General features: G+C 41.3%; 1 protein-coding gene across 3 annotated transcripts in view; it reads left to right on the top strand.

Annotated features, from left to right (window-relative positions):
• The window catches only part of col2a1b (collagen, type II, alpha 1b), a 55,256-nt gene that overhangs the window by 9,410 nt on the left and 33,784 nt on the right, over positions 1-12,062 (top strand). For all 3 annotated transcript variants that reach the window (XM_085161123.1, XM_085161122.1, XM_085161124.1), the window contains 17 exons: positions 491-568; positions 2,456-2,500; positions 3,751-3,804; positions 5,295-5,348; positions 6,048-6,101; positions 6,340-6,393; positions 6,478-6,531; positions 6,649-6,693; positions 6,950-7,003; positions 7,256-7,300; positions 7,489-7,542; positions 9,927-10,025; positions 10,318-10,362; positions 10,622-10,720; positions 10,904-10,957; positions 11,192-11,299; positions 11,559-11,612. In XM_085161123.1, the coding sequence (XP_085017249.1) occupies positions 491-568; positions 2,456-2,500; positions 3,751-3,804; positions 5,295-5,348; positions 6,048-6,101; positions 6,340-6,393; positions 6,478-6,531; positions 6,649-6,693; positions 6,950-7,003; positions 7,256-7,300; positions 7,489-7,542; positions 9,927-10,025; positions 10,318-10,362; positions 10,622-10,720; positions 10,904-10,957; positions 11,192-11,299; positions 11,559-11,612 (1,050 nt within the window). The remainder of the gene's footprint in view (positions 1-490; positions 569-2,455; positions 2,501-3,750; positions 3,805-5,294; positions 5,349-6,047; positions 6,102-6,339; positions 6,394-6,477; positions 6,532-6,648; positions 6,694-6,949; positions 7,004-7,255; positions 7,301-7,488; positions 7,543-9,926; positions 10,026-10,317; positions 10,363-10,621; positions 10,721-10,903; positions 10,958-11,191; positions 11,300-11,558; positions 11,613-12,062) is intronic.

Consider the following 12,062-nt stretch of genomic DNA (forward strand, 5'->3'; position numbering starts at 1 on the left):
AGGAGGCCGAAAGACAACAGCGAGGGGATGCAGAGGGAAAGAATAGATCGAATGCCTCTCATTCTTTGTAGCAGAAAAGAAAGGAGGGTGGTGGAGGTAGTATGATAGACGTAAGAAGGGGAAGGGAAGAAGTGCTTTTTGGGGGGGTGGAGTTAAAAAGAAAGAGAGTCTTTGTGAGAACGGTTCACATGCCCTCTGTCTCTCCTCTGTCTGCATCAGAATTCACACACTAAGCTCTACTACTGACAAAAAGAAGGTCAAAAGCTGATTCTCTCTCCGGCCAAAACGATGCAGCATCCTGCAGCGATGCGTGACACGTGAACACGCTTTGCAAGTGTTGAAATTGAGTCATCTATTCGCTCTGTTCCAGTCAAATACTTTACCCACATTTATACTTTTATTTCCCTGAGATGTCACAAACATAATAAACCACAAACCATTTTGTTTATTATAAAAATGCTAAATATGTCCTTCGTTTTGCCTCCTCCAGAACTTCGCCGCTCAGATGGCCGGTGGTTTTGACGAGAAGGCTGGCGGCGCACAAATGGGTGTGATGCAAGGACCGATGGTGAGCAAGTGATGATGAGAGCTGCTGCCGCTCCTGTGTTGTTTTTATCACCGCCTGATTTCATCTGCAGTGAGGCTAAAGTTATGACGTTTTCAAAAACAAAGCGCTTTGAGTCTATCCACGTGAAGACCTGGGTTAGAGATCTGCATCAGCCCGCATCTGCTCTGCATCCCCATCCTGCTCTTTAACTGCTCTGGGGGGACATAAACAACTTCTTTCCATGAACTAGAGAAGCATCACCTGGTCATCAAACGTGAAAACTGTGAGATGGAAACATCATCATTCTCCTTTAGGAGAGTAGTTGCCAAAGCGGGATTTAAAGTCTGGGTTGGGAAGAAACAATGAAGACTTCACTCAGCGTTCCCTTTTTGTCTTTTCCGTCTTTGTTGTTGCTTTATGGATGAAATCAAGAGATAAAAGGCACGTTTTTCCTGCTGCTGGAGGAAGCTGCAAAGTTCTGGGTCACGATGGAAAATAAACACCTCACATGGAGTACAGAGGGGCAATTTTATAAACCAAGGAAGCAGCCATTGATCTTCATTATATTTCAAGCTCATGAAAAACCGCTCCTGCTGGCATGGCAGCATGCCCGTGACGGAGTGAGGAGCATACTGGGAGCTATTTTGGTTTAAAGAGCCACAGAGAGGCTTGGCTGTCTCTCAGCCCAGCAGTGGTTTGAGACGCTCTGAGGGTAGGGGGACTGAAAGCGATCGCATCCCCTCAGCTAGCAGAGTGTATGTGTGTGTGTCCTACCGTATGTCTGTCTGAGAGCTCGCCACAACACTGAGCCTTATTGAAGGAAGTCTACGTTTACTTTGGCTTATGCCAGCTTGCTGTTGGAGGAGCAGTGGAAGAGCAAACTGGACTGATGTTAAATCACAAGTAAAGCTTAAAACCCTCATATATACCTGTAAATACCCCCAGCTCATATCCTGGCCTTACATCGCTATTTAAACAACACTGCTACTGAAATGCACGCACACAAACATATGTGTGCCCCTCAAACACACTTTATAAAGCCCCATTGATACGTTTCTCCCCAGTGTGGTGAGGGCTTCCCACACCCACTGAAAGGTGACTTTCATTTGATTCTGAGCACCACTGTGCCCGGCTGTGACATTTTCTTTGGCTGCGAGCCCTGATTTTTGTATGAGGCTTCATAAGAGCCACGCTACTGAAAGGAATATGTTTCTATCCAAGCAAGCAGCTGTCAAAAGTCATCGGAAGTCAAACTTTCTTTTAATAAGAAGAACTCGGGCTCTTGAAAGCTCTCAGCTCACTCCCTCGAATTGAAAAAAAGCACAAGGATTAGTCTCAAAACTGTTACAGAATTAGTTTGGCAACTCCGAGCAGACGTAGCTGCAGAGCAGTCGGAGATAATTTAGTTCAATTTAGCTCAAGACTCTTCCGCTGAGCCGGTGCCTGAAATCTCACTTATCTAAGATGAAGATTTTCATTATAACCAACAGTGTGTCAAGAAGAAGCCATGCAGAGTTCAGCCTCCTCTCTTAAAAAATGCAACACTTCAGCTTGTGACCTTTGAACTACAGAAACACACAGCGAGTGGAAACATTAACTGAGGAAAGCAGAAGGATGAAAGAAGTGAAGAGAAAATCTGATCCCGGGAGGAATTTCAAATGATTTATGGTTTTGACAGGAGAGCTGCTGAGTATTATGTAGCTTTGAGGCAAAGCAGGTGATGTGTTTTTATAGCTTCTCGGTGAATTCGCGTGGATAAAATGACCACTTAACAAATTTTAGTAATGCAAACTGTAAAAAGTTAACTGTGCTGTTGTGTAATTTGCCTGTTTATGTATTTTCAAATGTGTGACGGGTGGATTTATTTGCCATTATCTTCATGCTGCTTGTGTGTTGTCTTCTTCTCAGGGCCCTATGGGACCTAGAGGACCACCTGGGCCAACTGGATCACCTGTAAGTACCTCCTGTACTCCCAAAAACAGCACACCATCAGGGCGCACCTGTAGACAGCATCCTGTGGTTGGTCACAGACAGGGTACACATGGCAAAATCTCATAATTGTAATGTGCATATGCTACATTGTCTGCTCCTTTAATGTATTTAATAACAATATTGACCTTAAAATGGCCACTACTCGTGCAAACCTCAGGAATAAGTGCATACAGCAGGCTTTAAGTAATAACTGTTTATACTGAGCCCTGCTTTAACCACGAGCGTCTGCTCCCGCTCTCCTCTGGAGGAAGATGGCAAGCAAAGAACACTTTCATCTCCCTGAAGGCTCCGGGGCTTTTTCCTGTGCCACGACCCAGACATACCATCGAACACCTGACAATTTACCTTACACCCCCCACCACACGCAAATGCCCTGCCTTGTTCTACCCCTGCCTGTAGCCCAGCTCCACCTGCAGCCCTCACTCAAAGAATCCAGAAGCTGCAGAGTTGAAGGCAGTGCCACCTGACTTGCCTCAACTTGATTTTATCGCCCAAAGCCCCCGTTTGCAGAAATGCAATTCCACCTTAAACACCTTTGGTCTGCTTTTAGATAGGACTTCCTTTTCTAAAGTTATGGTATCATTTTGAATCTTAGAAGCTTTTAATTTAGAAAAACAGACACACGGATGCCATAAGGGATCAAATGTGGATTATCTTCTATCGTATACACGTCGTTACAGCGAAGGATACTTGTATTTCAAATATTGCAGTTGGCATATGTGCAAGTATTCTATATGAGCGTAAAATTCAGCCTGACTTCAAACGTCTCTATATCCCAGCGAGTTTCTCCACCCTTGGCTCTGTGTGATGACAATAAAAGAGGATATGGGCTCCAGCTCCCTGTGATAGGCAGTTAAAAATGGCCACTTCAGGCTCATAGCTCCAACTGTGAGTACTGAAATGTCATTGCTGTTCTTTTGTGTCCAAGAGGCAATTCATCAGAAGGAATCTGGCTTAAAGGGATGGACTTGAAAGGACCTGTTTTAGACAGAAGGTGGCCTATCTCCTTGACCAAACCAAAGCTTGACAATGGCACAAAGCCTGCAGAGTCCAAGAAAGAAATTATGCAGCTAGAAACTGGCATAATAGATTCCCTTTAATCAATATCTCTTTGAAGATGTAGTTAGATTAGCAGACATTTATTAATATCGTCTTTGTCAGTGTCTAAAAAATGTTTCACAGTTTGACTCTCTCTTCTTTTCACATCCCAGGGTCCACAAGGTTTCCAAGGTAATCCTGGAGAAGCTGGAGAGCCTGGACATTCAGTAAGTATCCCACCCTCCTGAGGTTTTGCATGTCCCCTCTAAACCCCTAAGCCTCCGCTGCTTATTTCTTTTTTTCTTTTTGTTTTTTTAATTTCTCATGGCTGCTTGACTTGAGCTGCTTTCTTGTGACTGATTGTTTTTAAGGGGGGATTTCAACCATAAAAAAGCTTGAAATTCTTCAAATGATAACATAAAATCCAAAAAATATTTTTAAAAATAATAATTTTGGTACAACATGTATGAAAATGGGCACAAGAACAACCCAAGAATAAAAAAATAAAACCCAGAGAGGTCCAGTTGTCCAGAATAAGTGTGTTTAAACACTTTTTTTATGTTAGGTAGTTTGGCTGTGGCTTACTGTACATACCTGTGTTACATTTCACAGTCTGTTAGTTTTGCCAACTGTGGCAATATTGAAATTATGAAATCTTGAGATGTTGACGTTAATATCTGTCTCCACCTTCCTACACGCATATTTTGAATAAAAAGGTCAAATCTGATTCTTCCATTATCCTTGCAATCATTCCTTTCCTCACATAATTATTTTTACAATTCATTACCTCCATAAACTCATCTCGGAGAGGAGATTGCATCTCTTCCAATCAGTTTTTATTTTCTATTCCTACATTTGCTTCTCTAAGTTTTTTAATTTTTTCTCCTCATTCCCCCAAAGTTCACTGAAACCACACCACCAACCCCTTCCCTGTACCCAGCACTATTCTCTCAGCAGGTAGACAATGCAAGGTCTCCCCACCGCTGTGTTAATCTGCTCATGTGGAGTCTAGATATGCAGACAGAACGTCTCTGAGATGCCTTTCCCTTTTAAAAAGGTGCCAGTGCATCGTTAGGAGTGATTAAAATCAAACTTCCTTCCAGAAACTAGCTTGACAGTTGTGGAGGGGTGAAAATGTTGGCCAAGCGTAAAGTCCAGTCATGAAAAATCACAGATCAAAGAGGAGGCCAGTGCATCGATAGATTAATAATCAGCACTTCTGTTCTATGTCCTTCACCAAAGCTGCACTTTTTGTGCAGCTGCTTAGTCATGAGACAACGACCCTGGGAGGGGAGAAAGAAAGCCTGTAAAGACCAAACTCGTCTTACTGAGACACAGAATAGTTTTATTTATAATTATTAATATTATTACGTAACTTATACAATTAGCAAAAACAATTCCCATTTCAGATTAACACAGTATGATGTCTTTTCTAAATTAAGGCGCTCATTATCTTTTTTTGCATAAGTAAACAATATTGGCGGCTTGCATCAGTGAGTGTAGCACTTAAACTGTGAAAACAATAATCAGGGTCACTAATGAGGTCTTTAAGCACATCTGTGACTTTTCTCTGTTTTCTGTCAGAGCTGATTGTCAAAGGAAACAGACACCAGCTGTGAATACCAGCTCCTATGAATCAAAACGTAAAGTGTGTAATGTTGCCCTCTGTTGATTCTCACAGTTTCTCACCTGTGCTCATTTTTTCTGTTTCTAACAGGGACCCATGGGACCCCGTGGCCCCCCGGGACCTTCTGGAAAACCTGGAGATGATGTAAGTGTGGCCATTGCAACTAAAATGAAAGGTTAGGTTGGCAAAGGTGGGGTGGCTGTAGCTCAGGTGGTCGAGCTGGTCAGCTACTAACCGGAAAGTTGGCGGTTCAGTCTCCACCAGTCTGCATATCAAATATCCTTGGGCAAGATACTAACCCCATGTTGCTCTCCAACGCATTCATCGGAGTGTGAATGTTAGACAGTAAGCACTAAACAGTTTAGAAAAAGTGCTTGGATGAATGAATTAGTTGTATAAAGCGCTTGAGTGCTCAGAGTAGAAAAGTGCACTTGTGTGATTGCAGCAGCAGGACTTTCCAGTCCTGATGCGTTCTCCACATAAACAGATGAATGTTGTCTGTGATGCTGTTTTATATGAGTTCAGCAAATCTTTCTCAAAGTAGAGGCAAAGTAGAGGCTCAAAGTATGCTGTGAATTCAATCTTCAGAAGAATCTTCAAACAGCATTTGGACCACAGACATAAAAAAAGTAATTCCTCCTTTTAGCCACATGATGGCAGCAAATGTGACATTACACGTTGTGTCCACTAGGGTGCTCTTTATTCTATTCAACTACATACAAGTAGACCAAAAATACACAGACGTTTTTTATATGTAAGGAAGAATTGCACAAAATAACAACTTCAAATGCAGGTTTACTTTGGTTTTCACTTCACTGTCTCTGTCTTTGTTGTCTGTTTTAGGGTGAAGCTGGCAAACCTGGAAAATCAGGTGAGCGTGGACCTTCGGGACCTCAGGTGAGTTACTCCAGTCAGCTGATGCTGATTCCAGTTAGATGATGAACTATTAATGCATTTAAATGCAAACTTATTTAAATCTGTAAATTAAGAAAGAATTTTAATTATTAATAATTTCTCGTTCTCTTTGTTTGCTAAACTGGACTCTTTGTGTTTGTGGAGAAAGTAATTTAACTGTTAGCTTCATGTTGATTCCCTCTGTTTATGTTGGTCTACATCTTTTCCTTTCATGCCACAGGGAGCTCGTGGATTCCCGGGAACTCCTGGTCTGCCTGGCATCAAGGGGCACAGAGTGAGTGTGTTTGTTGTCCTAGAAATTCCAGCATAAACGGGCGGGTGTTTATATGTCATGTAACCTGACGTCTCTGTCTTTTAGGGTTATCCAGGACGTGACGGTGCAAAGGGAGAGACTGGAGCTGTTGGTGCTAAGGTGAGATGTAGTGATTCTTCTGACAGACCCACAGCTTGTGTTCGTATGACTTCCTCTGCTGAAGATGACACTTGTTTAAGTTGCTGAACCATAATAACAGTTAAATCCTCTGTTCAGGGTGAATCTGGCTCTCCTGGAGAGAGCGGCGCTCCCGGACCAATGGTATGACACACACACACACGCAGGTTTTTATATCTTAGTGAGGACATTTAATTCACATAATGCTTCCCTAGCCGTTTACCCTAACCATCAAAAATGAATGCCTAACCCTCAGCCTAAAAATAACCATAACCTGTTGGTCCCCACAAATATAACATTCAAATTTTTGGTCCCCACAAAGATATCTAAACAGGTATACACACACACACATTTGGTAAATGATGGTAATGGTGAGAACTTCTCCTCTTTTCCCTCACAGGGACCTCGTGGTTTGCCTGGTGAGAGAGGACGTCCTGGAGCCAGTGGAGCTGCTGTAGGTGCCACGTTTCTCTCTAAACTGTGGTGTTGGAAACAAACTTAATCTAATTTATAACAGATGGTTGGATTGTCACCCCTAAAGGAGTAAAATTAGAGCATTTATCAGGTGCTTCTTTTAGGCAGTTATGGCGATAATTGCATTAACCTTTAAACACTGCGTCGCGTTATTTGTTGATTATAAGAAATCATTTATCCAGCTGTGTTTTTTCCTGACCTGTCCTCATAATGCACTGTTCACTTTATTCAGGGAGCTCGTGGAAATGATGGCCTGCCCGGTCCTGCTGGTCCACCTGTAAGTGTCCTCTTAGATGTCATGTAGTTTCCTTTTATTTTGTCCACATTTGCATTCAGACCTGGTAGGAAATACTGTACATGAAGTCAGAGCTGTGTTTCTCTCCACAATATGAGAGTATCTGATCTTTCACACCTGGATGTGTCAGTGATTAATAGCCAAACTGACAGGCTATTTTCTCTCTGTAGGGCCCCGTTGGACCTTCCGGAGCTCCAGGCTTCCCTGGCTCGCCCGGTTCAAAAGTAAGTCACATGTTTATCTAAATGAAGCTCTCAGCACCTCTTCATATTCACCTTTGTGTTGGTTATTCTCTTTTGCACTGTTTGCCTTCTTTCTTTCTATCAGAACACTGCCAGAAAAACTTGAATCACTTATTTAGGATTTTTCTGCACCAAAATAAAGTTAAAGTGAATATAGTTTTAGGAAGATTTTCTTTATATGAGGAAAAAAGTTATTATCTCAGAAGATGTCAGTACCCAGCTCAGGGAGGATTTTGTGGGGACAAGATGAAATGCTTCAGTGAAATTGGAGATGCCTGCGCTGCACTGAAAAGTGCTTTAAACCTCCATCTGTGTGGAAAATTGGGGCGGAGGGGGGGTTTAAAGTGTTATTTTCCCTCTCTCACTCCCCTTACTGTCTTTTTTCTTCTTTTGTGTCTGTGGTTTGAATCTGATTTATTTCTCCTCCATGGCAAACGGGCTCAGATCTGTGCTCGAGGGGCCTGTGCTGGTGGTTTGCTTTCTTCTTCAAGCCCCTTGGTTGTTTAAGAAATCTTATAGGAATTGCAAATGGAGCGTCTCTTTAGAAAATTCAGGAGTTTTTCCTTGAAATAGCGAAAGGCAAGCTAGGCTCAAAACGAGGGTGTGTTTGGAAATTTCATCATGTTATATTCAAAAACACGCACAGTATAGTTTATCTGCAGAAAGGTCTGAATGGCTTTATGCATGTTTATGTTTCATGCCTTCGATGCCTTCAGGAACCTAAACGTCTTAAATGTGTTGATGAGATGTTGCCTCATTTAAGTGCTTTCAGTCCTGGCACAAAAAAAGCTAACAAGACAGAAGCAACACATATGAACCTTGACTGCAAAAACTAAAGAAATCATCGTTGTGAAATAAACAAATGTGAGATGGACAGTTTTTCTTCAGCTCCTGCTGCAGCTGAATTCTATTATCTAACAGCGACTGAGTTACTGGCTCTAACATACTGAGATTTTTATCTTCATCTTTAGAGCCAGTAAATTATTGGCATTTACAAAAGGCTGTAACATCAATATTTTTGCACATACCTTTGACCTATGTGTGGTTATAGTTACTACTGCATGTGGAAAGCCTGCAGCGCAGCAAGAATGACAAACACATTTCACGCATCAGCATGAAGTTGCACACTGCCACTGTGGTAAAATCTCTGGCTTGCGTCCACAGGAGGTGGGAGCTCAGAATATTGAGTTAGTTTTAATACTGAAGCACAAAACCTTGAGACATCTTCTCCTCCTACATCTAATCCTTACTAAATGCTGTTGCTCCAAATCACAACAACTGTCACCGCACGGCCCTTTATGCTGTTAGATAAAGAGTCCTCCTAGCCAGATATTAAAAGCTTCCAAAAGCAATAAACAATATGAATATTAGAGATATATTAAACAAAGAAAAAAGAAAGCCTTCTGACAGATCGCTCTGAAGGCAAACTGCTCCCACGACCCACAAACTGTATATAAAAGATGGCATTAGCCACCAAGCCTTCACACAGGTTCTGTCTTTAGGGCTCAAGCTCAGCGTTTTAACTGTCACCATGTAGGTGTATAACAATTACACTTTGGCTCCAACCAAGTCGATGCCCTGCTGTTTTATCTATTTTGCTTTAAATGGAAGCATAAGTTGCTAAATAAACACATTTCTGTTTTCAGTAAGAGTTGGAATAAACATTTGAGCCCTTAAACTCTTCAGGAAAATGATTACTGAGAGGATACAGCAGGAGAAGTGATCCTCTGGGCTGTTTTAAAATAAACGTCCACACAATCAGACTTGTTGTTTCTGTAGCTAGAGATGTCGCCCCCTGCTGGTGATGAGAACGATCAGGTTTAAGCACTTCTACATTGCAATGGGCACTGAGTATTTTAATAGAAGATATTCATAATATAAAGAGTTTAAATCTACTTCCTGTTTTTTAAATAAAGTTTGCAATAAGAAAGAGCCACGTCTGCAGCATCATTTCGCATCTACTTTTATCCTAAATCAATACCATTTTTTGATAATTACAAGCACTAGTTTTTATATTTCACTACCAAGAAACCTATAAATCCCATAATACATATTAAAAGGGCGATCGTGGCTCAAGAGTTGACAGTTTGTCTTGTAATCGGAAGGTTGCCGGTTCGAGGGTCTCGAAAAGCGCTGTAAAAATGCAATCCATTCTTATTATTATTATTATTATTATTATTATTATTATTAAAAGACATATGACGTTATTACATAAATCAATTAAATTAAACTTTTTTTTTTTTAAATCACTCTTCTTTTCAATTCTATTTACATTTTTTTATTAAAAGCCCATCTGGAAGTCTTTTTCAGTTACTCTGTGTACTCTGCTTACACATTACTCATCTGTCCTCTGTGTTGTGGATCAGGGAGAAGCCGGACCTACTGGTGCTCGTGGACCTGAGGGTGCTCAGGGACCTCGTGGAGAGTCTGGTACTCCTGGATCTTCTGGACCCTCTGGCGCTTCTGTAAGTGATGCTAGAACTCTTTATCTAAATCTGTCAGTTCATGCCACTTTCTTTTTTTGTGTGAAAAGTGCAGCTCAGTTTCTTTACTACATGTTTTTCTCAGAAACTTGTCAGACTCTCTTTAGTGAGCAGAGAGAACTGTGCTGTGGAAAAGCAGCTTTTTGCTGTAGTTTAACATTGTTTGGACAGACCCACCCACACCATCCTGTCAGATGAGCCCCTGAACCCTTCCATCAACATCACCTGACATTTTAAATTAATAGCATTTGATTAAAGACTATTGTTTTTGCAGGGTAATCCCGGTACTGATGGCATCCCTGGAGCGAAAGGATCTGCTGTGAGTTTAGCATTTTTACCTTTTGCCACCTTCTCACTTAACCTTTTCATATTTAGACATGCAGGTAATTTTTTTCTTGCAACTTCAGAGTTACTCTACTGCATCTAATAATATTTGCATCCTATGCAGAACATTTACAGTGATCTCTTATTGAATCTGACCGATTAAGCAGTGAATGAAGTTGAGCTTTCTATTCCAGCTTTAAAAGCTGAGATGAAATACTTCTGACTTCAGATTTCTCTCCGTCTCTTTTTTATAGGGTGCTCCTGGCATCGCTGGTGCTCCTGGTTTCCCTGGACCTCGTGGGCCTCCCGGGCCTCAGGGAGCCACTGGACCTCTTGGTCCAAAGGGAACATCTGTATGTACTGAATGAATCATTCATAACACACAGGATACCCCCTTCATTGGAGTTATATTACTATCTGGATGTATTTGCAGTGACCACTTGATGTTTGTTGTCATTTCATATCCCAAATAATTAAAGCAGGTCTTAAAAACATAATAACTCATGCATTGTTTCTCTCTCTGTCTCTCTGTTTAGGGTGACCTAGGTATCCCAGGGTTCAAGGGAGAGGCTGGACCCAAAGGAGAAATTGTGAGTTTTGTTTCCTTCGACTTGTGTCTGTATACCCTGATCGGTTCATCAGCAAAACAGAATTCATTGATACAGTACTTTGTGGAAAAAGCGGACAAACACTTCAGACTATGTCGTCTGACAGACTTAGTACACATTTCCACATAGTTTAGGAACGCAAACCTAACAAACGTATTACTTTAATATGTAAATACAACATATTTTTAACCTTGTCTGTTATTCATCTGATTCCAGGGACCACCTGGTCTTCAGGGACCAAATGGCCCACTAGGAGAAGAAGGCAAGAGAGGGCCCAGAGGTGAGCCTGGTTCTGCTGGACCACTGGGACCCCCTGGAGAGAGAGTAAGTGCACAGCACGCTTTCTTTTTCCAGTTCTTTAAAACATGCTGCTCGGGAACTCTTGGGAAAGTAATATTAAATATATCACAGAATATCACAGTGTCAGGGTTTTCCTTCACTTAACTTACTGTTATTGCTTACTCTGTGATGGATGGGTGCGTATTCGTTGGGTAAAACTTTGCAGCCCATTTAAGGCCCACTGTGAGATTGGGATATTGCTATTTTAATAAAGCTTAAATCTAATTTTGTGTTTTCCATTTAGGGAACTCCCGGTAACCGTGGTTTCCCTGGTCAAGATGGTCTGGCTGGTCCAAAGGTAAGCTTCATGATGGTTTCACTGACACTCCAGAGAAGAGTTTTGGTTTGTGAAAAGGAAGTGAAGCGCTCCAAACAGCCACAATGAGCTGAGTAGAGCATGTTTTAGGCATCTGGTCAGTAGTTGCAGGTTTAAAACTGTATATGTGAATAAATGTGTGTGAATACATTCAGTTATATGTGATGCACAGACATTAATTTAAACTTTTCCATAAGACATAAAAAGATAGAATTAGAATAGAATAGAATAGAATTCAACTTTATTGTCATTGCACATGCACAGGTACAGGGCAACGAAATGAGGTTTGCATCCATCCAGAAGTGCTTTAGTGATATAGATATATTACAATATATATTAGCAATAATATAGATATGTAAGTATATTACAGAAATGGGTCTATTATGGTATGTTATAATGTACACGGTATGAAGTATGTTATGAATATTCTAT

This window comes from Neolamprologus multifasciatus, chromosome 5, assembly GCF_963576455.1.
Source record: "Neolamprologus multifasciatus chromosome 5, fNeoMul1.2, whole genome shotgun sequence".
Taxonomy (NCBI): Eukaryota; Metazoa; Chordata; class Actinopteri; order Cichliformes; family Cichlidae; genus Neolamprologus; species Neolamprologus multifasciatus.